We start from the raw sequence: 17,052 nt of genomic DNA, 5'->3' as shown, positions 1-17,052 counted from the left end.
TCAGATTGTAGGTCTGTTTATCACAAAGATATCATATGGGTTCAGATGATACTTTAATGATGCTTTTATGTCCTTTTCAAAGCTTGAACGCTTCAGTCCTCATTTATTGTAAACTGCATTGAAAAGTGCAACAAGCAGCATTAGGAGTTGGAATGACATGAGTTGATTTTTATGTGAACTACTGGATTTGAAAAGGTGGGTTCTGGATGTAGGTGAGAAACAGACAACCTTCTAACCCCAGACTAATCTCTCAGTGCACAATGGCAGGAGGTGAATGAGAGGGGTGAGTGGCACTCATCCTCTGATGTGAGAGCTGCGCTGGGAGAGATTACCCAGAGCTGGGCTCCAACCGAGCTCTATTCACTATTCCACACGCACAGCTCTGCAGAAACCGGCTCCACGGAGAGCGTTCAACAAAGACAGAGACAGAGAGAAAGACAGACGCACAAACAACTTCCAGGACTGCAGATACAGGCTGAGGTTGAAAGTTTCAGTAGACTAACACGATACTGCAGTGCAGAGAAACCCAGCGGCTTTACGCTCACTGAGGAAATTATGTCATGGTTTCTAATAGAGTGCAGCACTGATACGAAAACAATCAATATCAAAGCTGTGATAAAAGACAATGGATCATTCTACTAAACAGGTTCCATTTGTGTAGCTCTTAAATAAATATACATTTATATATCACAATGAAATCTTTTTTTTTTTAAAGAATACTTTAAAGAAATTAACTATTACATAAATAAAAAAGCCATAATGAAATTAGCAGCCTATATATATAGTTATATGTTTTACTGAATATATAGGTTACATATTTTTAGAAATATGAGCGATGTTAAAATGTCAGCCTTAAAGGCATAATGAAATTATCAGCCTATACATGTTCATTAAATATATAGGTTAACATTTCTAGAAATATCATATTAAAATGTCAACCATGCTACATTTCTGAAGGCATAATTAACATTCGGTCACTTTTGACCAGAAAATTTAACATTTTGAAGTTGTTTTTTTCTTCGGAATGAGATGACACTTGGTTACTTTTGTCGCATTAGCTATGTGAACCAAAAAAAAATGAATATGAAAAAATAATTGACATGATTCGGATATGTTAAAGGGTTGAAAAATAAAAAGTAACACTCGGTACCTTCATGGTCAAACAAGACCGACATAGGAAATTAATGGGGGGGGGGGTGGACTGTTTCATCAGAATGGAATGAAATTTGGTCACTTTTGTCACATTAGCCATGTAATAAAAAAACATGTGGATAATAGTTCAGATATGTTAGAAGGTTGAAAAATAAAAAGTAACACCTGGTACTTTCGTGATCAAAACTGACCGACATAGGAAATTAACGGGAAACACGAAAAAAAAAGAAAAAAATTATGGAAAAAATTGCTAATAAAAATGTTATAAATATTGCATTGTATCATAAAATCTCTCCAAAATTCTAAATAATAATCAACCAAAAATGTAATCTTACCATATTAACTGGAAAAAGCACCTGTTTCATAGAATGATGCTAAAATGCAAATAAAAGGATAGATAAACAACACATGCAATAGAATACCTGAGCTGAGCTCCAATGTGAAAAATTGATGAGTGGTTGCATCCAAGATATTTAAAAAAATGTCCAAAAAGCTCCTTTTCATAATGGGAATTGGGGCTGTCAAGTTCCAAAAAAGGACCATAAAAATTATCTATATGATTTGTTTGCTATATTATGAAGACATACAATAGCTTTGTGCAAGAAAAAGACAATATTAAGAAAAAAAGAAAAAAAAACCCTTTAAATGTACGTGCTGGATTTATAACATAATAAATGTTAAAGAATGTTTTATAACAAAACAAAACAAACAAATTAATTAATAAAAACAAATAAATAAATTACCACAGAAAATGTGGCGGATGACAGACGATTAACACCTTTAACAGGTGTCTACATCAACTCCAAAACAAAAAGCCAACCACTGTGGCCTGCCTCTTGCCCAACAGTGTGATAGAGAGGATACATGCATGTAAAATATTTAAGAAAGTGAATACTTGTACCTGCCGGAATGACTTGTTTTGATGCATACTGTTTTACTATTCAGCAAAGTGCAGTGTATGGAAAAAGTTTTTGAAAGCAGCACAATTTATCTTAAACTTCACTTCAGAACTGTACCAGAAGATTTATGCAGCCAATTTAGGTAGATGCACAAGATAAAGGTGCATTTTGCTGGATGATACTACAGTGGTTGTGGACTCCATACTGCCACCTATCTATGTAGATGCAGCATAAAGACGTTTTACGTCATTTCTTTCGGTGCATGTTCAATATTTGGCCGACTGCTGCTGCAACTGCCTGGTGAAGGCAATCTCCCTGCAGAGAGAACCAGAGCAGAAATAATGCTTTGCAGGCATATGGGTCATGCTACAAAACATGTAACCACTTAGTTTGACATTACTAGCTTTGTGAAGGTGCATTTTGCTGGATGATACTACAGTGGTTGTGGACTCCATACTGCCACCTATCTATGTAGATGCAGCATAAAGACGTTTTACGTCATTTCTTTCGGTGCATGTTCTATATGATATTGCAGTACATCAGCGCCCAGTTAGGTTAGATGACACTGATGAGTGCAAACAGAAGATGAACAGAAATGAAGGTTGATGTTGAATGACAGTATCATGACGCGAGCGTGTGGCGGCGCCGGCGCTGACCCAGATCCGGCGTGATGACATCATTATGCCGGATCTGGGTCAGCGCCGCCACACGCTCGTATCATGATACTGTCGTGAACACGCGTCCACAAGTGACATAGTAGAGATGAAAATGTGGAATAAAGTCGTTATTTTTGTTTTCTTTGTGCAAAAAAGTATTCTCGTAGCTTCGTAACTTTACAGTTGAACCACTGATGTCACACGGACTACTTTGTCGATCATCTTGGTACTTTTCTGGACCTTCTGGTAGTTACCTTGCTGTCTATGGGAGAGTCAGAGAGCACTCAGATTTCATCAAAAATATCTTAAATTGTGTTCCGAAGATGAACGAAGGTCTTATGGGTTTGGAACAACACGAGGGTGAGTAATTAATGACAGAATTTTCATTTTTGGGTGAACTAACCCTTTAAACTCGTGAAACTGCATGATGCTCCTTACAAAGAGAACTGATTTAATGCTACAAACATCCACTGTTCAATTCTCTGTTGTTTTCGTGATGAAACCACAGAAAGTTATTTTCAGACAGGCTGGTAAAATAAGACATTGACTTACTCTTGCCCATTGCACCCATGTAGTTTGACAGCTTTCTTTCCATTTATGTAATATGTTATGTGACATTTTTTACTTTTATGGAAGACAAAAGAAGATATTTTGCTAAATGTCCACAAAGCTCCTTTTCATACTGGGGATTTCAAGCTCTAAAAACTACAAAAAAAAAAAAAGAAAGTACCATATGACTTGTTTTGCTACATTTTGAAGACATACAATAGCTTTGCGCAAGAAAAGACAGAAAAATAGCAGAAATAATGCTTTGAAATCTCATTAAATTCAAATATGCTGCATCAAGACATGTCATGTTTAATATTAACTCTTTCCCCGCCATTGACGAGTTATCTCGTCTTTAACAAGAAAACGTTTCCCCGCCAAAGACGAGTTTTTACGGCTTTTCGTGTTTTCATTGTTATACACTCGGGGGCGCTATTACGCATCTTCTGAACGAGTACAAAACCTCCCGAACAAAAACACACGTGAACAGGACGGAGAAACTAGCGATCTCTTATGTAAACAGATGCATATGAAAAATAATGCTATCATCAGCAATAGACAGCATATAAATGAAAACTGCATAATGTTACAGAGTAAAATGTTGATCCAGGAAGTTGTATATGTCTGTGCAAGCTTTGGAGGTATTGATGAAGATGTAGTTTTTGATAAAAATGTGATTCTCACCTTTTTGCTCAAAATTATAATTTTTTATGAAACCTACTTATATTCAAGTGTTGATAAAGAATGCTTTAAGCTAGAATAAAACTGATTTTTTTTTTTTTTTTAAGTAGAGGCTCTGATCTTGGTGTATTGCATATTCAAATATTCATTTGAAAATTCAGGGATTTTTTAAAGATATTTAGAGATATGACACTTAACTTAGGGAAAAAGAAGCAATTGACAATAAAACTAATTTATTCAGTTTTTTTGTAAATACCTATAAAAAAAACTTTATATATAACTATTAACAGTTCATAATTATACTATTATGATGTGTAGAATCAGGATATGATGCTTAAAGTAGATAAAACATCACCAGACTTGCTGCATATGGACCAGATCAACGGTTTCCCTCATAAACAGCCATTTAAATGTGTATCTGGAAGTGTAGAAAAAGAGGAAGGGGAGGAGAAAAACAAAAGGGAGCTGAGAAAATCAAAACAGGAGGAAAAACCGAGGAGATTTATACTTCCTCCTGCGAGCAATCAACGAGCTCCCGCTCTCTCTCTCTCTCTTCAGTTCTCGCTTTATTCCCTGCACAAACACGTTTCTCTTTTCCATAAATAAATCCTGCTCTTTCTTCTCTCTTCTTCTGCATTTTGTACACCTCACACTCTCTGTCTTCCCAAAAATTAGGGGAGGGGGGAGTGGGTCTTTTTTTTATTGAGGGAAAAGGAGAGGAAGATAGAGAGAAGCCAAAGCAAAATAAAAGTGGAGGAAAATGAAAGAGAAAAATAGCGAAGGGAAAAGAAGCGACGACAAACAGCGAGGTGCTGGAAGGTCATGCGGTCGCTGCCAGGTTCCCGGGTTCCCATCCCCTGGTGACAAAGCATGGCTCTCCGTGAATGAGAGACGGATAAGAAGAGGCTGTGGAACCCATTCACAAAAAAGATGGAGAAAGAAAGAGGGACAGAAAGAAAGGGCAGCCCCCTCCCTCCTCAGCGCTGGCAGCAGCTTGAAGCCTCCATTATCTCCTCTTCAGTACTCTGACACCCCTACACAAGCCAATTATGCCACAGCGCTCACCACGGACAAGACGTCTGCTTAATATTAATGTCACACACACACACACACACACACATCCAGAGCAGGAGATTTCCTGCATCCACATAACACAGTGTCTAACTATTATAGGAGATGTAAACAAAACAGCAGTCAATGAAACAATACAACATTGAATTGAATTGAACAACATACACGTGGGTAAAGTTTTTCAAAACAGTAAATATAATTTATTAAAATAAACATAAATGCATCTTCTTTAAAGGACATTAAAAAGTTATTTTTACTGAGTAACAAGAAAAATATACTAATTATTTATATTATGACAATTAAGCACATTTTCTACACAAATTCTTATAACCATATGCAATAAAAAAGTATTTGTACATTATGATAGGATTTGTTCTACTGCTTTTAATGTATACTATTAATACTATATATATATATATATATATACACTAATATGTATATTAAATTAAAAATATACAAATTATAAAAAATAATATAATATAAAATATATAAAATGATATAATAAATGATATATAAATTTTTCCATTATTACTAAAAGAAATTACAAATAAATTCAAACAAATTTAAATAACATGGTAAAATGTTTAGACAATGTTACAAATAAATAAAAAAAAACGAAATAACATCGGTTTCATTTATGCTAAATATACTTTGTTTTATTAACCCTTTTTTAGGGGTTAAATATGACAAGGGTAATTTTTAATGAGATTCACCCAAAGACTTCTACAGAATGAACAGTGTAAATTAATTTTCAGCACGTTTAGGACTCGGAGGAAACTCATTTTGTTTATCTTTGCTGGCCATTCATCATTATTTTAACCGTCCGGCGCAGCATGGAGACACATTGCTAAACAGTGTCACATCCTGCGCTCAGACAGTCTCACTCAATCACACTGACACACAACAGCACAAAGACACTGACCCCGCGGCTGACACCAGCTGCTCTGAGCACAACAGAGCCCCGTGCACTCCACTTCTCACTCGCACCTTCTTTTTATTCTTCCGTCTGTGAGAAATGAGGCTCCCGAGGCCTCCAGACACCCAAAACTAGGAGTATAACACACACACACACACACACACACACACACACACATCTGGCATCTCCTGTAAAGTGTAACCTAATCAGGTGAGCAGCCCATGTGAAATATTCACACACATATGTGAAAGACAAAGAAATATAAGCATGTAACTGTGGGTGTGTATGGATGCGTTTTGAAAACAACATGCACTGAACTGAGACAAGATTGTGCACTATTTAGGAGAGGAGAACCAGGAGGGATTCCCGTGCTGTTCGTCTGCAGCATTAATGCTGTTAATCTTTTGTGTAGCCTAGTGGTTAAAGGTTTAGGCTGGTAACCAAAAGGCTTAGGCTTAGGACTTAATTTCAAGTCGGATTAATTGTCAACTAAATGATCAGTTAAATGTTTTCACCTGAAAAGCTCAACGATTAGTCAGAATTTGTGATTGGCTGACCAACCTGAGAGCAGAGTAGGTGCCCAGTGAGAGCGAGGAGAATTCGGGGTGATAGTAGAGGTACACAGACGACACACAGGAGGGCAGGATGTCCAGAACTCCTACGGCTACTATTCTGCCATCCAACCAATACTGCTGATGGAACGAGCCGTAGCCCACATCAGGACCATCAGGAGCGGTCTCAGCCTGGAGAAGATGCGCGAAAGACAAAGACAAAATTTATTATAAATATGTAATTATTATACAATGTGTTTTTTTGTAGGCTTTTGCCTCTTTTCATTGGATGAGAGTGAAATTTTTTTTACTGGGGACTGAAAGTGAGAAGCAGGAAATTCTGCTGGTCAGATTCAAGCATACATTACTCACATGATATTTATAAGTGGAAAAAAAATATTCATTAAAAAATGTGAAAGATTATTATAATTTAAAATAATGGTTTACTATTTGAATATATTTTAAAATGTAATTTATGTCTGTGATGCAAAGCTGAATTTTCAGCATCATTACTCCAGTCTTCAGTGTCACATGATCCGTCAGAAATCATTTTAATATGCTGATTTGATGATCAAGAAACATTTGATTATTATCGATATTGAAAACAGTTGTGCTGCTTGTTTTTCTGGGAACAGTGATACATTTGTTTTCATGATTCTTTTATAAACAGAAAGTTCAAAAGAGCAGCAATTATTATAATTAGGAGACTTTTGTTACATTATAAAATGTCTATACTGTCCATTTTGATTAATTTAATGCTTGCAGAATAAAATTACTCACATCCTTCAACTGTTGTTCAATTAACAAGCAATGAACAAATTTAATATTGAATATATCATTTGGACAACTCATACTTTGAAGCTGGGAACGGAATCGCTGCTCCAAAAACAAACACTGGTGAAATGTTTATCAAAATGGTTTGACTTCACTGTAATATATAAAGTAAAGGGTAAATAAAGGGCATATTCAACTGGAAAAACACATGAAGGGTGGGACTTGATTTTATGCATCAGGATTTGATTGGATGGTGAAAATGGTTGGAGGGGAGGGGCTGAAAAACTTCACAGCACTTTTTATTGACAAACTTTTTTGTGCATGTACTGATGAACTGTGCAAAATTATACCAGGAACAGTCCGTTTTGATCTCATTTAAACTTTAAGTTGAATTTCCAAATTTCTAACTTTTTGAATTTACAATATTATAAAGCAAATCATTTCAAAAGACTGAAAAAGTTTTGAAATATGTTCCTGTGTGTGATCCTGTGTAAAAACGAGTCAATCAATGCTCAAACAATTTGAAAGTCTGTGCTTGCAAAGGAACACAGGGTGTACAGTAGCTTGCTAATAGTTCCCACATGTGGGCTGAGAGCAGAGGTGTGCGTGTGTGTGTGTGTGTGTGTGTGTGCGTGTGTGTGTTTGTGGAGTGAAAGTCCATGCCAGGCACACACAATCTATGAGAGGCGATTTAATAAAAATCCTTGCATGAACAAAATCAATCTCCACACTGAAAGCCTGTGCAGGATGGACCGAGGGGCCGTTTTTACCCTCTGTGTGAACGTGTGTGTAAATCAGTGAGTCAAACCACAAAAAAAACAACTACAACTACTGTTGTGTCTGAAGATAAAAGCCCACATTCCTTCATGTGACATGAATGCACTCGTGTATGAATATATGTCTCCTGTTTTGGACGGCCGTAAAACCCCAAACCGTTACCTGCCCAAGATCATATTTCCCACTCAAACCTTCACGCTGGCTTTTTTCAATCAAGTGGTTAATCGAGAAGGGCGCTTTATTCACCCTAGTCCACCATTGAGACTTCAAACGTCTCGGCGGTAGGGGGCCTACGCAGCCGCAGCCGTAACGGGATCTCTCCGCGGCCCCCTTGGCCCATCTGGGTCCAGTTAGCCCTGCAGGAAGGCGGCTCGTTATCACAACACCAGGGGAGCGACTCGGCCAATCCATTCAGTATGAGAGGCTTTAGATGCTGCCGTGCCACGGTCACTCACCTCCAAATTAAAACCAACACAGCAGAAACATCACAAACGCCACTCACAATGTTCAAACCTACACAGTAAAACATGTTTGTAATGTTAATGGTAAAAGACAGTAAAAACCTGTTAATTAGTTAACGGTAAGGACCCTTACTATATATGGTAAAAAATCGTCCTCTAATGGGACATTTCATCCACCTTTATTTTTGAGGCAGGAGGCGCCATTACGCATTTTGTGAATATTGTAAATTTGTTTTATGGTTATTGGCTTAATTCTACTTCTCTGTGCAGCACTTTGGTCAGCTCTGTCGTTTTTAAATGTGCTATATAAATAAATTAAACTGAAACTGAGGGTGAGTAATTAATGACAGAATTTTCATTTTTGGGTGAACTCTCTCTTTAAAGGAGTGGTTGATCAGCTTTTTTGTGTTTATGGGGTGCAGTGTAATGTGTTCATGCTTTGTTTTTCAAAAATGCATTATTTTCAAATATTTTACCTTTTTTCTACACCGCTGTTTCTGTTCTCGTCAAAACGGTCTGTTGTGTTCCTGAATCTATTAAGCCACTCCCTTTCTCGGGCTCAGATTGGTTAGCTGGCCCAGAGTGTTGGGATTTGCTCACTGCCTAGTGCGCACTGTCCGGAAACGTCATGCAACCCTTACCATTATGGGTAGCTGCATGTTCCCGGGGGCAGGGCTTATGTAAACATCAGGGTTAGTGATGTCACAAACCCGGGAAGATATAGTTTTATTGGGTGTATATTTAGGGTTGTGTATTATTCTGTCACCTTTTTATTGTAAATTTGTTTTATGGTTATTGGCTTAATTCTACTTCTCTGTGCAGCACTTTGGTCAGCTCTGTCGTTTTTAAATGTGCTATATAAATAAATTAAACTGAAACTGAGGGTGAGTAATTAATGACAGAATTTTCATTTTTGGGTGAACTATCTCTTTAAAGGAGTGGTTGATCAGCTTTTTTGTGTTTATGGGGTGCAGTGTAATGTGTTCATGCTTCGTTTTTCAAAAATGCATTATTTTGCTTTGTTTTTCAAAAATGCATTATTTTCAAATATTTTACCTTTTTTCTACACCGCTGTTTCTGTTCTCGTCAAAACGGTCTGTTGTGTTCCTGAATCTATTAAGCCACTCCCTTTCTCGGGCTCAGATTGGTTAGCTGGCCCAGAGTGTTGGGATTTGCTCACTGCCTAGTGCGCACTGTCCGGAAACGTCATGCACCCCTTACCATTATGGGTAGCTGCATGTTCCCGGGGGCAGGGCTTATGTAAACATCAGGGTTAGTGATGTCACAAACCCGGGAAGAAGCTCGTTGTAGTCCCTACCAATCTTTTTTTGGTAGTCCTTAAACAACGATTTCTTTAAAAGAAAATAAAGAAAATGCCTTTGCCTTGAACTTTGAGCGTCGTAACTTTGCAGACGTTATTTATGCTCTGACAGCAACATTACACACTAACTAGAGTTAAAAAAGTGAAACCATAATCAACCACCCCTTTAAGTCTCTGGATCGAAACATGGCGAGGAAGAAGCAAAAACAAGCGACTGCATATGTAAGCAGATGCATATGCAAAATAACGTGATCATCAAACGTTAAACAGGAAGTAGAAGTGGTATAGGACTGTGCAAGCTTTGGATGTGTTAGAAGCGATCTATTCCATCTATGGTTTGATCATCATTCTGAATCCGACAAAAATTCCATTATCTCTGTTTTTTGTTATGTGTTGCAGTTTTCAAGAAACTTACCCACTTACCCAAGTGCTGAAAAAAAAAAAAAAGTTAGATTTGTTTTTTTTGTTTTTTTAAGCAGAGGCTCAGTTTCTTTGTTTTGCATGTTCAGATATTCATACAACAAAATATTCTGGGTGCCACTAAACTTTTGTGAAAATGATCAAAAATGTTGCCGGTGGCTGGCGACTTTTTAAGGAAAAACAGTGGCGAAAAAAGGGTTAACGTAAAAATGGGCATGGCCATTTTTAAATTTAATGTGTGAGACTTCCAGAGTCATTCGCTTCCAGGTATTTTTCGATGTAAAAACAGCTTGTTATGCTGCATGATATTGCAAAGTGATTTTTCTTATCAGATTTTTTAAAGGTAGTAATAAACACAATGGTTTGTAACGCAAGCTGCTTTACTGTTTACTGCACTGTTATTTTTCTAGTTATTTTCTATTAAATCTTCAGCTAATGAATTGGAAGTCTCATACATTCATAGAAAATAGATTGATTTGCATTGCAAAATAAGGTGGATATAGAGATTTTATAGATTTTACATTGGATTCTATTAAATCTTCAGCTAATGAATTGGAAGTCTCATACATTCATAGAAAATAGATTGATTTTGCATTGCAAAATAAGGTGGATATAGAGATTTTATAGATTTTACATTGGAATACTGCTAAATACACAGATTTTGGAGGTAAAATCAACAGTTATTGTATACTTTAAAGAGAAAAATCGTAAACTGACATTCCCACAATTCCATGCCTGACACTATACATTTAATATTTTGCTTAAATACCGATATTTCTTGTTATCAGCTATGTTCATTTGGGTTTTATGTTGCATCTGATGTTGTTTCATCAGTGCTTTGTATTTATGTTTCTATTTTTTACTTTCTATATACGTCTACATATTTTGAAACATGCATTTTCGTGAAGCTGCTTCGAATTAATATATCTTGAGCAAAGTGCTATACAAATAAACTTGAATTGAATATATTGGTATATTGTAAAAAAAAAAAAAAATTTTAAATGGTAAATAACTATGTATTACAAGAAAATATTATTAAGAAAAAAATGTGTTTTTGTGTTTAATGCAATAATCAATGTGTTTAATGCAATAATTCAGTGCAGTTTCTTTGTAACTGTTTGTGAAATTAACTAGCAAATTCTGAGCAAAAAGTTTAGCTTTTTTCAGTGTATGTACTTTTTTAGTAGAAAAGACACTTGTGATGAACACTTGTAATTCATCATGTGTCTCTTTTAATCGCCTTTATTATTACAGTTAACAGTACATTATATGGGTACAAAACAGATTTTAGTAGATTTCAGTTGATGGAATAGTTTTGTACTGTAACTAAGTTCAGTCCTGTAAAACCTAGCATCCTTCAAAGTATAAACTTTGCTCGGTTCACAACATCCCTAGAGGCGTTACAGTAAACCCCTCATTTCCCCCAGGAGGAGCACATTCCATATGTATAGGTTAGTTATTTTCATTCAGAGTGCTTGTCCATCGGGTTGGCGGTTTAAACTAGCTGTCGGTATTAAGTACACACAGCCGCTCAAGATGAAGGTGCTTTCATAGCGCGGCTAGCGGCGATGATTAAGGGCTTGCGGTGAAACGGAGAGCCCCTTCTCGATTTGCCTTTTGGCACCACATGTGCCGGGCCCCGTTTCTGTCAGAACCAGACCGGACTCGAATCCAACGCCTGTCATGCTAACTTACCCTCCGGCAGCGGAGAGCCGCTAAAAGAACGTTAAGCTCTCAGCACCACCTGACAGCCGCCCATCTTTCATCCATAATGATCTGACGGTATGTTCTAGATTGTGTTTTCGCTCTGTTTTAATGAAAGGCAGCCCCCACAGAAGTATTTCACGGTAAAAGTCTCAAGTATGTTTACGTAGCCATGACCTAAGTGCGGGAAATGGCGTCACCTTGACCCTGGGATCACCTCGCCGGACAGCCTAATGACTGCGTCTGTGCCACTGTGAAGGCAAGCAAAACACACAGATGAAGCCAACAATAAAGGCAGGGGCCCAAATCACAAGCATATGGTGCCCTGTGTCGCTCTTTGTTTGGCCGGCTTTCTCTAGCGTGCAGTGGCGTGCTAAGCGTCCGTTTGCAGTCGGCAGAGGGGACGGCAGCAGGCTGTTTGTCAGGCGGATGGGGTTGTTAACATTCCTGTTTTATTAACAATACAGTGGCTCTTCTATGTCGTAGAAACAATAAGAGAGGTTAATACATGCAGCAAACCATCCAACCAGATTCTGTCATACAGGAGGCTGCACAAATACACTGATACATGTACAGTATCATAGCAGTATGGAATAAGAAGTGATCACTTGATATTACAAATGTACAAATTGTACAATTGTAGTAAAAAGTGTGTGTGTGTGTGTGTGTGTGTGTAAAATGTACAATAATTATTATTTTCATATTATATATACAATGTACATTATATATATTTACATAATATATTACATTAATTAAAAAACATTTATTCATGTTTTTATTTTAGTAAAAAAGCTTATTTGTCAGAATAAAAATATAATATAAAATACATTTATTCATGTTTTTTATTATTTTATGTCTATATACATGAAATTAAATAAAAATATTTAATAAAACTAAAAATAATATACTAAAATATAAGATACTATAAAATAGTTTATATAATAAAAAAATCATAATATACTATACATTTATGTGTATATTATATGCGTGTGTGTGCGTAAAATGTATAATTATAATAATAATTTATATATTTATAAATAAAAATCCATTTATTCTTGTTCTTATTTGTTTGTCTATGTAAGCAAATTTTTATTAATATAAATACAATTAAATAAAAAATGTTTAATAAAACACTTAAAAACTTAAAGCGCGCGCATGCACACACATACAATTAATAATTTCTTATCTATTAATTTATTTCTATTATTTCAGTTATTTTTTTATTTTGCTAAATTCAATATGTTAAATGATAACTTCTGTTTCACATAAATTTGAACCCTATTTTGAAAACCACTGCTGTCATGAGCAGTGTTGGGGAAAGTTACTTTTAAAAGTGATGCATTACAATATTGCGTTACTTCCTTAAAAAAAGTAACTAATTACGTTACTTAGTTACTTTTTATTGAAAGTAATGCGTTACGTTACTTTTGCGTTACTTTTTAAATCTGGGCTGGGCTTGCTTGTTTGCTCTTAATATAAAAAGTTATATTTTTGGCAAATGTAAAAGCCCTTTCGCACCAAAAGCCTCAGGCTGAAGGAAATGTAAATTCACGTCTGTACAGTAGAACACAGAAGAAGAAAGTTCAACACTCTTCAGCAATAAAAAAAAAAGAAGAAGAAATGTTAGTTTATCTTGTGTAATTTTTGCTTATTAGTATAGTTGAATTGGATCATCGAAGGTCAGCAGCAAATTGGTTAATAAAATGGGCTTAAATACATAAAGGATATTTGTATTATTTAACATATTTAATTATTGCAGGTTTGAGTCACATTATTAATTTTGAGGAAAACTAAATCAGATTTTTTTTTTGTGAGTGAGATGAATTAATGTATGTTCACATTTATTCTAGAACTAAAGTAACATCTTACTCCCGATTTCTCTCAACACTGGGACAGGAGAGCTTTCAATCAATAAATGGGAAACAAAAGTAACTGGCGTTACTTATTTGAAAAAGTAACTCAGATATTTTCTTGTAAATTAAAAAGTAATGCGTTACTTTACTAGTTACTTGAAAAAAGTAATCTGATTACGTAACTCGCGTTACTTGTAAAGCGTTACCCCCAACACTGGTCATGAGTGGCCCAACATACCTGAATTCACAGCATAGCATTATATAGTCTAGTTAGACAAACAACCACAATGTACACTGTGACAAGCACTATACGAAAAAAACTGACTCGAGTGTAGTACAATAGAAACTAAAATCCCTCATTATATTATATTACACCCCATTTATTGACTACGGTGATTATTCCCACAGAGCATTGAATGTCAAAGAATTACACCCCAAACGCGGCCCTGGAGAGGCACTGGGAACGCTGCAGGACTCAAATGTTATTCGAGTCACACAGGCACTTTAAACACACAGCGCTCATTAGACACAGCGTTCAGCGACGGCTCATTTAACCCCACGTGGAAACAGCAGCGCTCGATTACGGCTGCCATTTTTCTCAGAGTCGGCACTCACGGCTCCCTCTGCGACACAGATGCAATGCCTGTCCTGGATACATGCAGGCATGTGGAGCTCTGATTACATTATGGGGAAGTGTTTATTAATACGCTAATGATTTCATTGTGCATGAGGCTATGTGCCGTGCTGGCAGAGACACAGACAGTTGAAGGCTAATTGGTATCGCTTGTCAAAACCGTCACTGGAATTAAAAATAAAGAAAAACTATGAGACAAATAGTTTGTCTCATAGTATGTGTATGTGTGTACATGCATGTGGAAAAAAAAGGGGTATGGGGAAAAGGCAGGGTTTGAGGTTTATAAAACCTTGACGACTAATTACACAACACCACTGTTAATGAGCATTTCCCCTTAGGACAGACGTTTCAGGTCAATAAAAAGACATTTAAAAAAGCCAAGCAGAAACAGACGTACAAATGCAACACAGGCGTGCATCAGGAGAAGGGCATCTCGGTGACGCAAAACATGCTGCCACGCACACCATGTCACACACACGTGAACAAACACACACACACACACACCTAGATAAACACAACCAGCTGAAGGAGTCTAATACACGCTAATGGCAAATCCACAATTACGTCCGTTTACTTTTGACTTTGCAGGCGAAGTTCAAATAGTGTTATTGTTCACGCATCTTTAAGCGCACACGGCTCTGCACCTGATGCCAATTGCCCCTTTAAGATTTCTGCACGCAGTTTATCTGTGCATGAAATAAAAAAAGAGTCCTTCATATAGTGTTACCTTTATATATTATAGTACTAATCAAATAATCTAATTTAAGCGTAATTTCCTAAGCTAAAATACTGAAACTACACTATCAGATAAATACACTATTCAGCAAAAACACATTTAATCACATCAGAAGTGACAGTAAAGACATTTATAATGTTACGAAAGATTTATATTTAAAATAAAAGCTGGTCTTTTGAATTTTCTATTAGTCAAAGAATCGTGAAAAAAAACGTCACGGTATTCACAAAATATGAAGCAGCACAACTGTTTTCAACATTGATAATAATAATAAGTGTTTCTGAAGCAGCAAATCAGCATATTAGAATAATTTCTAAAGGATCATGTGACACTGAAGACTGGAGTAATGATGCTGAAAATTCAGCTTTGCATCACAGAAATAAATTACATTTTAAAATATATTACAATAGAAAACATTTCTTTTAAATTCTAATAATTGTACTGTATTTTTGATCAAATAAATGCAGCCTGAACAAAAAACAAAGAAGTTTGCAAACAACAATCTGAAATGTATAAGTGAGTTTATGCCACCAGCAGCACTGATGTTGGAAGCGTCTGGCTACCAGCCTCGACGAGGTGATAAAAGCATGTTTTCTATAAATGCTAACAATCTTCATTAGCACGAAGGGGGAGGCAGAGTGCATGTTTCCCTCCATATACTCCCCCTTTAAAAATGTAGGAAAGTTAAATAAAAAAGCTTATAAGCCATCTGTAACTTAAAATACATGTAAACGGCTGTACCCCAATAGGTTTACCCCAGAGATTAATGTGACTGCGTGTCTATTTAAGGATCAAGTGCAATCTGCAGATACTGAAATAGTCTTACCATGGCGATAAAAAAGTAATGTGGGCACCAGTGTTATTGTAGTTAATTTGTATAATTATTTCATATTACTATCTATTAAAAAACTATTTTGTTTATTAAAATAAAGCAGAAATAAAAAATATATAAATATTAGATGAATGACTTAAATGCATTTTTTTTTAGTTAAAAAAATTGCAAAACTTAGAACATTTGAAATGCTAACTAGGCAACAACTGAAAGTTTATAATTACTAAAACGGAAATAAAAAATAAAGTAATATAGAAATATTTAAAAAACAACAATAAAAATGACAAAATAATTAAATTATTAAAATGTACACTAAAATTTAAATGGAAAACTGAAACATAATATTAAAAGCCTATTCAAAATAGTAATAAATACATAATATATTAGTAGATATTTAATATAATTCAGTAATGAATCAGATATATCCAACAGCACATGGCACTTGGTATTCCTGAGGTGTTTCCAAGATCAACATGCTACTACTACGGTACATGTCAAAAAAAAAAAAAAAAACTTGGTAGCACCACAAATCTTTTAAGAGTGCATGTTTTAACATATGCCATGGTAATACCTTGTTCTTTGAACATGGTAAAACCATGATATTGTTTGAAGTGGAGTACATCATATAATGTGACCCTGGAGCACAAAAGCAGTCTTAAGTCGCTGGGGTATATTTGTAGCAATAGCCAAAAATACATTGTACGGGTCAAAATTATTGATTTTTCTTTTATGCCAAAAATCATTAAGATATTAAGTAAAGATCATGTTCCATGAAGATATTTTGTAAATTTCCTACTGTAAATATATAAAAACTTACTTTTTGATTAGTAATACGCATTGCTAAGAACTTCATTTGGACAAATTTAAAGGCGATTTTCTCAATATTTTGATTTTTTTGCACCCTCAGATTCCAGATTTTTAAAGGGGTCATATGATGCTGCTAAAAAGAACATTATTTTGTGTATTTGGTGTAATGAAATGTGTTTATGCGGTTTAAGATTAAAAAAAAACATTACTTTCCACATACTGTACATTATTGTTTCTCATCTATGCCCCGCCTTTCTGAAA

The 17,052-nt window shown here is 35.6% G+C and overlaps 1 protein-coding gene across 1 annotated transcript in view; it reads right to left on the bottom strand.

Annotated features, from left to right (window-relative positions):
• Positions 1-2,317: 2,317 nt before the first annotated feature.
• The window catches only part of LOC107724575 (arginyl-tRNA--protein transferase 1-like), a 67,266-nt gene continuing 52,531 nt past the window's right edge, over positions 2,318-17,052 (bottom strand). Inside the window, exons 9-10 of the mRNA XM_016533557.1 lie at positions 6,483-6,664; positions 2,318-2,366 (exon numbers count right to left, since the gene is read on the bottom strand). Coding sequence (XP_016389043.1) covers positions 2,318-2,366; positions 6,483-6,664 — 231 coding nt within the window. The remainder of the gene's footprint in view (positions 2,367-6,482; positions 6,665-17,052) is intronic.

Source organism: Sinocyclocheilus rhinocerous, unplaced genomic scaffold (genome assembly GCF_001515625.1).
Source record: "Sinocyclocheilus rhinocerous isolate Xijiao unplaced genomic scaffold, SAMN03320098_v1.1 scaffold304, whole genome shotgun sequence".
Taxonomy (NCBI): domain Eukaryota; kingdom Metazoa; phylum Chordata; class Actinopteri; order Cypriniformes; family Cyprinidae; genus Sinocyclocheilus; species Sinocyclocheilus rhinocerous.
Note: the sequence above shows the minus strand (reverse complement) of the source record. Positions and strands in the feature narration are given on the sequence as shown.